Source organism: Neovison vison, chromosome 1 (assembly GCF_020171115.1).
Source record: "Neovison vison isolate M4711 chromosome 1, ASM_NN_V1, whole genome shotgun sequence".
NCBI lineage: Eukaryota > Metazoa > Chordata > Mammalia > Carnivora > Mustelidae > Neogale > Neogale vison.
In genome coordinates, this window is record NC_058091.1 from 8,806,016 (window position 1) to 8,820,373 (window position 14,358).

General features: G+C 42.9%; 1 protein-coding gene across 2 annotated transcripts in view; it reads left to right on the forward strand.

Annotated features, from left to right (window-relative positions):
• EZR (ezrin) overlaps positions 1-14,358 on the forward strand; it is a 49,696-nt gene that overhangs the window by 13,116 nt on the left and 22,222 nt on the right. Inside the window, exon 3 of one of the 2 annotated variants that reach the window (XM_044242976.1) lies at positions 11,863-11,946. In XM_044242976.1, the coding sequence (XP_044098911.1) occupies positions 11,863-11,946 (84 nt within the window). Of the gene's footprint in view, positions 1-11,862; positions 11,947-14,358 lie in introns of those variants that run through there. The other variant, XM_044242987.1, reaches the window with a different exon arrangement.

Genomic DNA, 14,358 nt, shown 5'->3' on the forward strand with positions numbered 1-14,358 from the left:
GTCATTACTAGTATAAAGTTGGTTCCTACCTAACAGACTCTCACCAAAAAAGTTTTTAAAATGCACAGCTAGTGGGTATGAGGAATAATGATTTAAATGCCCTTGGCTGATCCCCGGTATGCCTCTGTAGCATAGATAGAACTTGGGTGAGAGTGATGACCCTTTCATATGTCAGATGTCTGGAAGGCTATTTCTTTCTGCCTCAGTTTCCTCTTTTCTAGAAGCTGTGCCTGAGCCTGTGAACAGTGGCGAGGGCTCAGCACAAAATGTTCCCAGCCCAGTTTTCAAGTAGGGGGAACTTTTTTTTAATGCGGCTGCTCAGAAAATGTTCCTTTCTAGCTCTGAAGTTGTGATTTTCTCTGGTTATAATGACTACAAACAGGATTGGTTTGTCTGCTTTTTGTCCACAGTCCCGCCTGGCAGGAAGTGGGTCTGGGGGTTAGGAAGTGACTTACTTTTAGAGGCAGAAAGAGCCATGAGTCCTGAAATTATAGGATGGATATTAGTTGAACTGGGCTCTTCGTATATCTATACTTTTACATAATTTTCACCTGGGAATTTGGAACCAGCTTTTCAGTTCAGAATTTAAAACTACTGACTTATATTGAAAGACACAACTTTAAGAATTTAAGAGACATATAAATACAAACAAATATTTTTAGTAGCTGATTATCAGAAGTTGAGGTGGCTGCATATACCTTTCTAGGCCAGTTTCCTCGGCCTTTAAAAGAAAGTGGTTAGGGACACCTTGGTGGCTCAGTTGGTTAGGCGTCTGCCCCTGGCTCGTCTGCCCCTGGCTCTGGGCATGATCCCAGGGCTTTGGGATCTAGCCCCACATGGGGGCTCCGTGCTCAATGGAGAGCTTGCTTTCCCTTCTCCCCTTCACCACTCCATCCCCCGCCCTGTGCACTCCCTCTTTCTCTCTCTCAAATAAATTAAAAATAAAAAAAATTTTAAAAAGGAAGTGGTTAGATGAGGATAACTTTTCCCCTCTCACTAAGCAGTATCCATTAGAATCAGCCTACGAAATAGTTGGACCTTGTCACGACTTTAATTGTCAACTTAATAGACTGTACATTTATATTACATAAAAATGATATAAAATATAACACATAGATACCTGGAACTTGTTTGGAAATCCCAAGACCCAGCTTTTATGTCAATGCCCTGCTCTATATATATATATATATATATATATATACACACATATATATATATAGCCCTGCCATATATATATATATATAATGAAATCATGGTGTATGCACATGCACCCGTGAGCCCATGAGCAGGGGGGAGGGGCAGAGGGAGAGGGAGAAGCAGGCTCCCACTGATCAGGGAGCCTGACCTGAGCCAAAGGCAGCTGCTTAACTGACTGAGCTACCCAGGTACCCAGTACCCTGCCCTATTATTGTCCACTGCAATTGAGAATTTAACTTTAAGAGAGTTAAAAAAGGTGAGGGGTGTGTAGTGCTGACTTTTATGGTTAAGTTACCTTCAAAATTCCTTAAAGTGATACTGAATTCTTTGTTGAAATGAGGTAGGTGCCCACCCCATGGTGTCCCATCGCTCTTGGAGTAGGAGGTAGGGGACTGGCATACCCACTCCCATATTTCCATGTTAAAATTTAAACCCACTTTTCGTAAAACTAAAGACTGTGCTTAACCTGCACTGAGAAGCTCAACTGATAGCTACTTGGTTTAGAATGGAGCTGAGGTAGCTCATTTGTCATTGAACTCTGGTTATGACCTTACTTCTTCACGTGGGCAAACACTGACCAGTGACTGCTTTTTTATACCCCTAGAAGGAATAGGAGGGGAGGGCACTGGATTGCTTTAATTCAGAAGGATAATGACCCAGCCAAAGCACTAGATTGTGTTAGGTTCATTTGGTGTATTCCCTGTAGGACATTCTCAGTGTTCCATTAACTGTTAGCATCAGCCCACAGGTAGCCAAATTTGAATTGTCCTGCTGGCAAAGTGACCACCATCACCAGGAATGGAGTATCTGGAGCTCTGTGATGGGCACCAGGAGACAGAGAACAGCCACTGGCAGCATCACCCAGTCCTCTGACTTTCAGTACTTCATACTCCCAGGAATAGTGGGACCACCCATCCTTGATTCCTGAGAAGGGTATGGGAATTACTGACTGTGGGTCAGCACTTTGAACTCTGTAGAAGTGCTATATAGTGGTTATCAGCTGTCAAAGTGGACTCTTGTCAGCCCTAACATTTGATGATTTTATTATTCCTATTACTGGGTCATAAAGAGCTAGTGGATTGTCCTAGTTTTGTGTAACTCTCTGAAAACTTTATCAGAATGTAAGCTTTATATTTATCCTACCCATCTGTCTTGAGTGGTTTGTGGTGCTACAGACAAAATGGTAATACACAGTATTAATTAATTCCAGACTTTTACATTTGCAAACTAGGTGACCAGTTTCCTTTGGCTGTGAAAATTTTCCTGCGCCTAACAGTCAAGACAGTTTGTTCACCACCACTCCCAGTTTCTTTAATCTTGAAAGAGAAGAGTGTAGAAAGTGATGTGATTGGCTCTAGTTTAAATGTAAGATACAGAGGAGCTTGAAAGAAAAGAAGAGCAATGTTGTAAGTCATTATCCATAGATTTACAGGTTTGCCATTAGCAGTATCTTGTTAGTGAGAGTATTTATACTGTTATTTCCATGTTCTCTAAAGGTCAATAAGCCTCAAGAAGTCTGGTGTTTCAAGCCAACACTTACCCATGTATTTCTGGAATTTTAAACTTTGAGCCCAGCCTGCTCTGGGCATGTGGTGACACATGGCTCCTGCTCGTGGTGGGAACGTTTAAGTAGGGAGCCCTGCCTGCCCTGCTCTGGCTGGGGAACCATGCGTGGTTTAGTGTTTGTGCCAGTGCAGTATCAATCAGATCACCGTGGCCTTTACTCCATTTAATGCAAAATCGTATTTTAAGGACCTCGTTTCTATTGTATTTGTCCTCTGTGCAGTAATGTTTTGCTATTTTGGTAAATACCTCCCCAAAGCAACATGTCGGTTTTTCTTTTGGCCTCTTTATTCTTACAAGAATGGCGTACAACAACAAGGTGGCTTCTGGACTATCTTCCTTGAATCAAAGTTGGGATCTTCTAAATTATATGCTTATTAGAAACTATAACAGTGTAAAATACAGTCAATGGATTTTCAGTGGCAACTACTCCTGTATAATTTTGTTTATATATAAACATTGTTACTGGGAGCAGCAATGCCCTTTTAACTAAGACAAACATTTTACTTCATCGGTATAAACAAAGTTTCTTTTAAATAGTAGCCTTTACTTTGACCCCCTAAAAAGAACCTATGATGTGGAGGGAGAAGAGCTAAACAATAAAATCCATTTGCCTTTGTGGCTTTCCAACTTTGCTTTCCTTGGCTGAATTCATGTGTCTGCATTTCTGTGCTAAGCTGGTGAAGGTTTTCTAAGTTAATGGTAATGTTTTACAGAAGTCGGTTATTTGTTAGCTAGTCCTTGTGAAAAATGACCCTAGCTGATACTAGGATTTATTGAGTTGGAGTCCCGTTTATAATGACTTGATTTTTATCTTAAAGATAAGATCAGGATCCAGAGGGACTTCCAGATAGGGGTCCATCTGTTGGGATATGGAGTATATGGGATATGCAAGCATAAGTTTGCAGCTCTACTTCTAGTTCTAGTGAATGAAAATTTAGTAAAGATATTTTCACATAATGGGTTATAAATAGTAACAGTAAATGCATAATTTTGCCAAAAGGCATTGTGGCTTTTTGAATGTTTGGGATAGTAATCTCTTCCCCTGATGAGCAGTGGCTATCCTGGATGGCCTCACCTGTGAGCTTGGTAGAGCCGTAGACTTACGGGCTCCATCCCAGCTTACTGAGTCAGACTCTCTGGGCCTGGGGCCCAGAAAACTGTGTCAACAAGCTCTTTAGGTGATTCTTTTGCTTGTTCAGGTTTGGAAGTCACTGCCTCAGACGAGCACTGAGGCCCAGGGAATAATTCATAAGGTGCGGCTGGCTGGATATCCTAAATCGTTACTGAGGGACACCAGATTTCATAAAACATGCTTGATAGTGCCATGTTTCTTTACGCAGCAATGGACAGGGCTCTGGAGGCATTGAGGTTAATCTGGGAAAGTCTAAAATACAAAGATAGTATTCATTTAAAAAAAATACATACATATTGTGCATATATATAGCCACATATTTATTTATTTATTTATATAATTAATTTACTTAGATTGAGTGCTAACTAGTTATAACATGCCTTGCACCATTAAAGTTAAGTGTGGAACAGAAGGCTCAGCCCCTGTTTAAAAATTGGGGAAAGAACTTAATTTACTTGGGAAGAACCCTGAACAAGAGCCTGGGTTCTCATCTCTGCTCCTTGGTGGGACAGCTCTCAGTGCTTTTCCCTCATTTGTGCAGTGAAGGAAATCAACTAGAATTCATGATGGCTAGAAATATTGCTGGCTTCAGGAGAGTAAGCCTTGGGAGATTAGGATTCAGAGTGTTTTCTACTGTGTTCACATCACTTTGGGAACCGGGACCTTCTTCCTGAAAACAAGATTTTCACTTACAACTAAAAACAGTAAGCAAAGTTTTAGTTTTTAAGAATTCATTTTTGAGTTTCTTGGCTTGCTCAGTCAGTGAAGCATGGGATTCTTGATCTTTGTTGTGGGTTCAAGCCCATTGGGTGTAGAGATTACTTTAAAATAAAATATTTTAAATAAGTAATTTTTCTTTCACTTTTGTTTCCTCCTAAAGAATTTTTATTACCAATTTGAATACCAAATTGACTAGTTCAGTGACATTGTTTTTCAGCTGTTTCATATTTTACATTCACTAAAGCAACCTGGATCTCGTTAGTAAGACACCCAAATGTCCATCAGCTGTGAATGGATAGACAAAAGTGTTGTTTCCATGTAGTGGAATATTATTTGCCATTAAAAAGGTAATGAAGTGCTGTAAGGGCTATAACATGAATGAATCTCTGCTGAAAACGTGCTGAGTGATGGAAGGCCGTCACAAAAGGCCATGTGTTCATAAGAATTGTTGAGAACAGGGAAATCTGTGGAGACCAAAAGTAGATTAGTGGTTCTCAGGGTTGGGGAGGAGGAGTATTGGGAGGAGTGACTGCTGATGGGCACCAGGTTTCTTTTTAGGGGAATGAAATACTCTAAAATTAGATAATGATACTAGTTGCATAATTCTGAAAACCACTGAATTGCACGTTTTAAATGGGTAAATTATGTGTAAGTTATATTTCAACAAAGCTGTTATTTAAAAAGAGCACATACTGATAATGAGGAATTTGAGAGGCAGGGTGGGGGGTAGGGAAGGAAAAAAATGAACCGATGGGATCAGGAGGGAGACAAACCATGAAACTCTAAATCTCACAAAACAAACAGGGTTGCTGTGGGTGGGAAGGGAGGGATAGGGTGGCTGGGTAACGGACATTGGGGAGGGTATGTGCTATGGTGAGTGCTGTGAAATGTGTAGGAATGATGGTTCATAGACCTGTACCCCTAGGGCAAATAATACATTATATGTTAATTTTTTAAAAAGCACATAGTGACTCAACATGAAAATCAAAATACAGTAATCTCTGTAATTATTCAGTTACATAAACCAAAATAGCATCTCAGAAAACTGTTAAAACTCACTTATCTATTGTGAGAATTTTTCCTTGTCCCACTCCCCTGCTTCCCCCATTTGTGGGAGAACATTTACTCTATCTACTTCCTATCAGAGCATTTCTAAGTATTTGAAAGGTCTTATCCAAATATTTGAAAGCTGTTGGAAGTTGCTGAAGTGGCACCTTTGGAAGAGGGCTGGAATGTTGGAAAACAGCATTGACATTTTTAAGTGATTATGAAAGGTCAAGCTCTTAATGTAATCTTGGTGGCGCTTGGATAGTTCTACTCAGACTAATTTTTGAGTAAATGCAGGTCTGATAGTATTGGGACTAACCTGTTATCACTGAATCCGTTGCCTGAAATTCAAACATTCCTATGCAATCATTTGTATTTTCCTTTCTATTTTAAATGGTTTTCCTGCGTCTTAAGTATGCAGGACAATCACTAAACTTCCCCCTGCCACATTCTGGCTACAAAAATTGGGTCTGATTGCCTTGTCTTCAGAGACCTTCCCACTTATTTGCCTGTAAAGTTTGTGGAGAAACTTGTCTTTTGAATGTTTCCCTTTTTATTTATTTATTTATTTATTTGACAGAGAGAAATCACAAGTAGACAGAGAGGCAGGCAGAGAGAGAGAGAGGGAAGCAGGCTCCCCGCTGAGCAGAGAGCCCGATGTGGGACTCGATCCCAGGACCCTGAGATCGTGACCTGAGCCGAAGGCAGCGGCTTAACCCACTGAGCCACCCAGGCGCCCTTCTTGGTCTTCAATGCAGTATGAGTTAAATCTGTAAAAAGTGTGATTGGAGAGGTAATCTTAAACCACATTTCTTTAAAGTGTCTCAGGAGGAAATGGGCACTTCCCAAAGGAAGAAATGCATGGCTTGATTTATTTACCGAAACAAGGGAAAGAACTGGGAGGTAATTTGGCAGCCAGAAGTTCAGCAGTCACACATGGGTTGGAAGTAAAACACAGTGTTTCATAACACATCTCTCAGACTCTTAGAAGGCATTTTAGATACTATTTTGATAAAATTAAACTACTACTTGGATAAAATTAAACTACTACCCTACTGGTCCTTGGGGATATTGGAAGAAACTTCTGTGCCAGGGAATCCTGACTAGGATAGCATTCTGGGATTTTGTGACAAAGACATTAACACAGCCAAGACACTCAAAAATCTTTCTGTTAAAGAAAAAGAAAACAGAATCAACCTTAACTTATTATGTGACCTCAAAATAGCCCCCTTTGTGTCCTCACCTCTTTGTCCCTCTCCCTGTGAAGGTTAGATGATGTTCCAGAGAATAGCACAGCCACTGAGTTGCATGGTGTCGGAAGCCACTCAGATAAGTTTTAAGTCATAGAGTGTTACAGTTGGGAGCTCCCTTACAGATAGAACATTTCCAGTTACAGTGCTTGATGTTACAGATGAGGGGAAGTGGCTTTCTTCAGGATGGACCACTGGGCAGAAATTGGCTGGGATGCCTGGGGAGATGGGTCCTGACCCCTACGCGCTGTCAGGTCTATGCTCATGATTTCTCAGGTTTTGGGGAGAGTAAGCAAAGGGGAGAGTGGATTTATTTTTGTTTAAAAGTGAATTGTTAACTGAGTTTATTTAAAAAACATTATGGTTTAACACCTTTACCTTTGCATTCTCTTACTGGAAAAAGAGATGCCTATTTCTTTGGAGCAGTGAAATCTGTACTTCTCTGTGTGCAGCCGGAGAGTTGCATTTCCCTCCTGGAAATGTGAAGACAGGTGTGAGCTTTTCCTTTCCCCATGAAAACAGTCTCCAGGCCAGCTTTTAATAATATCACAGTTGGCTATTTTTCTCATGAATCTCTTCAGTCCATCCACACCTTCCCTAAGAAGGAGTTGTGGGCCTGCCTGTTCTCACAGCTATAGCTTAAATCTCAGCCCCACACCTCCCCTTGTGCTGTTGGACTCTAGACCTAGCATGTCAGAAGCAGAAGGACCTCAGGACTTCCCGTCCAAACCCTTGGCTTGCAGTTAAAGGGGGTGAAGCCCAGGGGGAGGAAGTGCTCAGGCTACAGCACCAGCTCGGACACCCAGGCCCCCTGGCTGTGTTTTCTTGCCTCCGTTCAGTGATCCCCAAATCAGCTGGGCCTCACTTGCGTGGCTTTTAAAAATACAGATCCTTGGGCTAAGGCCCGGAAGCTCAGGTGGTTGAAAGGCTGACTGTTCTAGGGGTTCTAGTAGTCCGGCCTGTGTAGAAACAACTATGGTGAATGGGGGCTCTTAGATGCCTGCGCACCTCTATTTGTTCTGTTGTAAGTGCGTGAAGGTCAGTGGAGGTCTGAGTCCTTTTGTCACAGGGCTCCCTCGTGCCCAAGGCAGCCAGTAAGTATTTGATTGGTCCTTGTAGAGTGAGTGAGCCCCTAAGGCATGCCAGGTGCCGACTAACTGGGGCAGGCTGGGAACAGTGAAATGAAGCTATTACGCTTCATTGGCTTGTGGTGTCCCAGTCTTGATCTGAGCTAATCCGTAAGAACAGCAAAGAGAGTTTTTTAAAGAGTAGATTATTAAGCAGAAGGAGGACAGAGACAACATTACAATTAGGTTTTCATTAACTTCATTAACTAAGGCAAAGAGGTTTATGTGTTAAACTCCCGTATCAACCTGTGCATTCTCTAGAGGTGCGGTGCGTATTAGGGAACGGTAGTCATGGTCATGGAAAAAAAGCATGCGTGGCATTTAGCTTAGATTGAGGAATTTTTACTGACCGGTTTTGTTCTTACTTTAGAAGTAAAACGTAAGTTCGTTTCAATTTTTGTTTTTAAAACATTTCTCTCAGATACAGACCAGCAGCATATACTGATGCCCTAGGCAGTCAGAAAAATCTCCTGTCTTCCTGAAATGAAAGCACAACTCCACTACTAAGCGAGGCTACTAGGGCAAAAAGAAGATTTTTCTGCCAAATGTGGCCAGTATGGAAAATAGGCATTAAACTCATTAGAATCTCATTTCCCTGCATGGGTTCAGTCATCTTTATTTAAAGTATTTTGACTTGGGTCTAAGACATTTTCATTCTAAAATTGTTACATAGTATGTAACATGAGGAACCTCATTATTTTTAAAATCTATGGAGTTTAAAAATCTGTTGTTATATCTGACTTATTTGTGAATTCCCGTTACACCTAGTGGGTACAGTTAAGTCTGGTTCCTTCTATGTTAGAACTTTCAATATGGCTTTGTCTCTTAGCTTCAGTTGGGGTAGCATGTGGAGGAGATCTGAATCAAACTACCATCTACGCTGTCAACTGCGAGCGCATGAGTGCGTGTAGGTGTACATGTACGCGTGCAGCGGGGGTGTGCGAACAGAACTAAACTCAGTCGCCATCATCATCCGCAGACAAAGCAGAATGTTTAAAAGGTTTTCAGTGTTTTGTCAGGCCTTACAGAAACACTGCCTTTTGGAGTTTGCTTTCAGTGACTGACTGCATATTCTGTATATACACCTGTAGCCCCTATTACTTTGGGATTTTGTTACCTTCAGCAAGTGTTACTTTTGGTAAGTGTGATCTGGGGGCAAATACCAAGACAATAAAAATTACAAAACATGTGTTCTTTTCTTCAGCCTTTGCACATGGTTCGGGGTTCCGGGGGGTATGCTTCAAGCACATGGACCTCTAGGTTTTTGGTGGGACCATCCTCCCGTTTATCACGCAGGACCATACAGGCCCACTGTATTTCTGTGCACCATTGCAAATAGGAGCATCAGCTTCCATCCAAGTCTCAAAACAATTGCTTACCTTGGAAACTCAAAACAAAGATAATTTAAAAGGAGAGTTGGGGCGGTGCCTGAGTGGCTTAGTTGGCTAAGTGTCCAACTCTTGATTTCAACTCAGCTCTCTGCTCCAGGCAAGGAGCCTGCCTGCTTAAGATGCTCCCTTTCCCTCTCCCTCTGTCCCTTCCTACCGTGTTTGCTCATGGGAGTGTGCTCGAGAGCAAGTGCCTGTGCACACTCACGCGTGTTCTCTCTGTCTCTCTCAAAAAGGGAGAGTTAAGATCTAGATACTGCTCAATTTTGATTTCTTCTGATTCGTAATTGCTCAAGTCTGATTTCTTTTAAAGTCCTGAATAAGTGGACCAAAATATATATATAAATGGTCCTGTCATCTGAGTACAAGTTTATGCTGTATTTCATTATTAAAAATCTATAAAATTGAAAGTAATCTTAACAGGCTTTACAAGCATGGAACTCCTCAACCTGCTTCTGATGAAGGCAGTGCCCTGCTGTGGTCCTTAGTCTGGGTAGTGACCTCCCTTCTCCTCAGGGAAGTGGAAGTGGTGGGGGGCACTATTAGGTCCCTGGTGACTGAGGACACCTGTGTTTAGTAGGTGGGCCCAGGGATGCACTTGAGATAGTCTTGCAGAAGGAACACCTGCGCCCGGAGTGCTGGTCATGCGCCCTGTGAGAAACACAGTGAGGGTAGTCCCAAGTCCAGGCCCCCGCACAGCCGCCGCAGAGCAGCTCGGCTGCGGGCGGCCAACATACCGCTCTCCCACGTGTTGTTTAGGTTCATGACTTCGCTCATCTCAGCCTCTTAGCTCAAGATTGTAGAGCATACCCCATATGTGAATATACACATATATTGATAAAATTAACTTGACTTTTAATTTTAGTGACATTTTTGAAAAGAAGAAAAATTCTGATGTGTCCTCAGATCAGATCTGGGAATTACACTCGGCAACTGAGCCACCCAGGTGACCCGGAGCTGCTTTTTCATCTCTACTATGTGCGTCTGGCACCATAATTGAGAAAGCTGTATCTTTTGTGCTTCATAAAGGCCACTTTGTGACTTTTTAAAAAAATTATTAAGAAAAGAAACTGAAGTTTTTATATTTTAATATAATTGAAGAATTTGAAATAAGCCTCATCTTTGTAAACTTGAGATTTAAAAGTTTGGGGAGACTTTTCTTGAAATTCTAGAAAATTATACCTCACTTCTCTTTACTGTCACCCAGAGAACCTTTAAAAGAGGGTGTATTTGTGTCAAAGTAGCTCTTAGTTATCAGTCTTGAGGGTTAGAAGAAACAATCCGTGAAGACAGATTTTGTTTCTGAAGTCAGGACTAATGTGGGCACTGAATGTGTGTATTGCACTGGCTGGACACTTGGGCCTCTGTTAGCTAAGTTTTAGTCCTGTTACTCTGTCCTCTTGATATTTGCATCCAAGCAGGAAGATTTTAGGATAAATGTCTGTCTTGCTACTTACGTATTTTACTTGAAAAATGATTAAAAGCAGACATTTCTTTTTCTTTTCTTCTCTCTCTTTTTTTTTTAAAGCAAACATTTCTTAATCATAAACATTATTGGGTATGCTGTTTTCCTTTGGGACAGTGATTTAAAGTAGATATAGTCTAGTAAATTTGAATTTTCTCGAGTGATAAATTTGAACTACCCTGAAGTGAATTTTTTAAAAACAAAAAGCTCAGTGGGAATTAGAGACCTCTTTAAGGTCCCTCCTCACCCCTACCTCCATTCCTTATCACCTGACCATCCCATGATACGTCCATCCCCACATTTTACTTCTGTCCTCTGCCTACAGGCTCTCACAGGTTTGTAATGAGGGGGGTATACCATTTTTCTTGTCATGTCTTTCATTCCTGAAGCAGTTTTCCATGTTACTACCTTCTTCATAATTGGCATTTTAAATTACTGCAGGATATTCTCTTTGCTGGGTCTTCAGTCATATGACCATTTCTCTTTTCACTGTTTAGTTTCCAGTGTTTCTAAACATGCTGGTATGTTGCTCCTTCTCTCCTCCTCTCACTTGCTGCCTTGGTCGGAATTCTTGAGGAGGCTCACCAGCCCACCGGTGCTTCCTTGGCTGTTGGAAGCGTCAGTAGGAGCTGGTACATGGAAAAATACACTAACGGTTATCGAAGTATTTTTGTAGAAAAACCGCCTAGACTGAAGTGTGAATGTGTTTTGTTAAAGCAGAGAGGGCATACATCTGAGTCCACACTGTGTGCAGTGCTAGGACTTATCAGCTGTCTGCCGTTGGCTTTGGTGCATGAGTGTGTATGCGCGCACATGCGCGCGTGTGTGTGTTACATCATGAGAATGGATGTTAGTGAGGAATTTACTCTTAACCGTGTTGCTAAGTAGCTTTGAGTTTTTGTGGAAGGCTCAGATTATTACAAGGAAGGAACATTCAGTTAAGTATAATTCCTTTTGGTTTGTTTTTTAGATCAACGTCCGAGTTACCACCATGGATGCGGAGCTGGAGTTCGCCATCCAGCCAAATACAACAGGAAAACAGCTTTTTGATCAGGTTGGTCTCTGTGAGCTTAGGAGAGAGAATTCCCAATTAGGCAAAATACTTTTGCAAATCTGAAGTGTTTTGTTGAGTGTATTGGTTGCTGCTTACTTCTCTTCATAGGGGAGGACATTTTCCCGTCCTTCCAGGGAGTTCACATGTCGTAAACGCTCTGCAGAAGTAGATGTTCACAGCTTTGTGAGAGGAAATTTAGGGAAAGCTCGGAAGTCTTTATCAGCACAGTGCCATATCCAGAAACTCTTGACTCCCATCTCTTCACCCCAAGGGTGCAGCGAGGGTCAGACACTGCCTGAGGGCCTGGCTGGAACCCAGCAGGTCGTAGCTTCCATGCCCAGCTGCAGCATCTGTGAGCTCACTCAGGTGCCAGCAGATGCTCTTCCGTGAGCTAGGCACCAGAGCACGTCTGCATGTCGGAGTGTTTCTTCCTGAGACCTGAAGGTGAATGTAGAATTTGGATAGTCATGAGCCACCGAGAAAGCTGGCTGTAATAACTCTTCTATGGAGCAGTTCCAAGCTTTAGAACAAGATCTTCTGCTCTGGGGTCAAGGATCCAAGAGGGCAATGGGAGCAGGCATGAGTTTACAGGTCCCTTGAGCTATAGCCTGCCTCGCTGAGAGGCCCTGCTCATAAGGGAGGTGATGTTCTGTACCCTAGCACCTAACCCGGAAATGGGAATGGGTGCCAGTTAGGAAATGTGGGAGGTAGAATTCCAGCAGATTTAGAAGGTATTCATGATTCCCTTCTGTTTTTGATGATAAACCTCCTTCTTAGCCCAAAAGTGAGCACCCAGTGGGTACACACACACACACACCCCGGTTCCGGTGTGTGCACGTCAGGCCTCCTGCCCTAGGAGGGGACACCTTCTCCACTCTCCCTCTGCTGCTGTGATGAGGTCATCCCTGGCTCTGCCTTACCCAATAAGGATGAAAGCATTTACTGCTGTGGGTGAGGCTGGACTTGGGACAAAAATCTAAATGTTTCTCCTGAAAGACAATCCGGAAGTAAGTTAAATGGAGCCAGTTGAATGCCATGTGGGTCAGTGGTTAGAACAGGGATGGGTAGGAGGCCCTTGGTCACCTCAGAATTCTTGCATATAAATGAGTGCTGGGCTGCCCTCAAGCAATTTTTAGAGCAGAGATGGGACCTCTAGGTTAGGTGGGTTAGAGTTGTGATGTCTCAGCCATTTTGTTGCCCTTTCCTCCATCTGCCTTGTTCCATTCACATGTTGCTTCTCAGAAATATGGGAAGAGGCCATCAGGAGTTCATGGTACTTTTTCAGGGTAGAAAGGCTGCTTTCTCTTAGAAGATCCTTGTCTGCTCCTTGGGGTCTTTTGGAAGGGGTGAGGAGTGGAGAGAGCTGGAGAAGCCTGCCTCCTCCTTCAAATACTCCAGTTGCGTGGTTCAGTTCTGTAGACGTTGTTAACTGCCCACTCGTGTGCTGGGCCCGGAGCTGCATGTTGCCCAGGATTATCTCCACTTATCCATTCAGGGAGCTGTGTGGGTGGAACTCTATGTGTTCCTAAATGCTGAATAGTCACATCTAGTCTGGTGTTCGGACTGGTTTTAAGCCAGGTATTTTTCTTATATTAGATTATCTCCTGCCAGTAGCATGGAGCTGGATTAATGGGTGTACAAAAAATGGACCCTGAACTTATTAGTAGACACAGGTTATTTAAAAAGTGCTAACTACGTAGATCCAGTCAGCATGCCTAGTTTCGATAAGCTCAGTATCTAAATTATCCCAAAGCTCGTTGGTCGTGTGAACAATCCTATTCAAGCACGTGTTACTATTCCCCACCCCAGAATGTCAAGCCCCCTGAATCCCACTTTGACCTCTCTGTTCCCAAGTCATGTTTCCTGCCTTAATCTTGGCCAGCCCCCCCAAGACAGGTAATGACATCCCACCACCGATCATGACTGGGAAGGGAAGTAGTGGGAGACAGAGAGACCCTGAACTCCGCCTTCGGCAACAAGGCCTGGATCACAAGGCTCTTTGACAGAGTTCCTGTTGAGTTTCTTACTGTTTGGTGTACTGTCGTGAAAAATCCCACATGATCTGAGAACATTAAAGCTGGAGCCGACCTGGGAAATGGCTAAGTCTGTGAGGACATCAAGGCCCAGAGGAGACGAGAATTGCCTAAGGTTTTCTAGCTGGCCGGGGCCGGGGCAGGGGGCGCTCACGGTGTCCAGCCCTCCTTATTTATGCTTGTCTCTTTGAAGATCCCTTCATTGATCCTTCCATGTCCTCCCAAGGTAACACATGGCACAGAGAACATCCCACCTTTGGGGTGGTCAGGACAGTTTTCAGTGGACACCCTGGGTGCCTTCTGGGGCTCTTTCCCCACACCCCAACCAGGCTGGGCATATTTTCTTCTATATGTCTTTAGAGTCTGTGTCCTTTTCTCT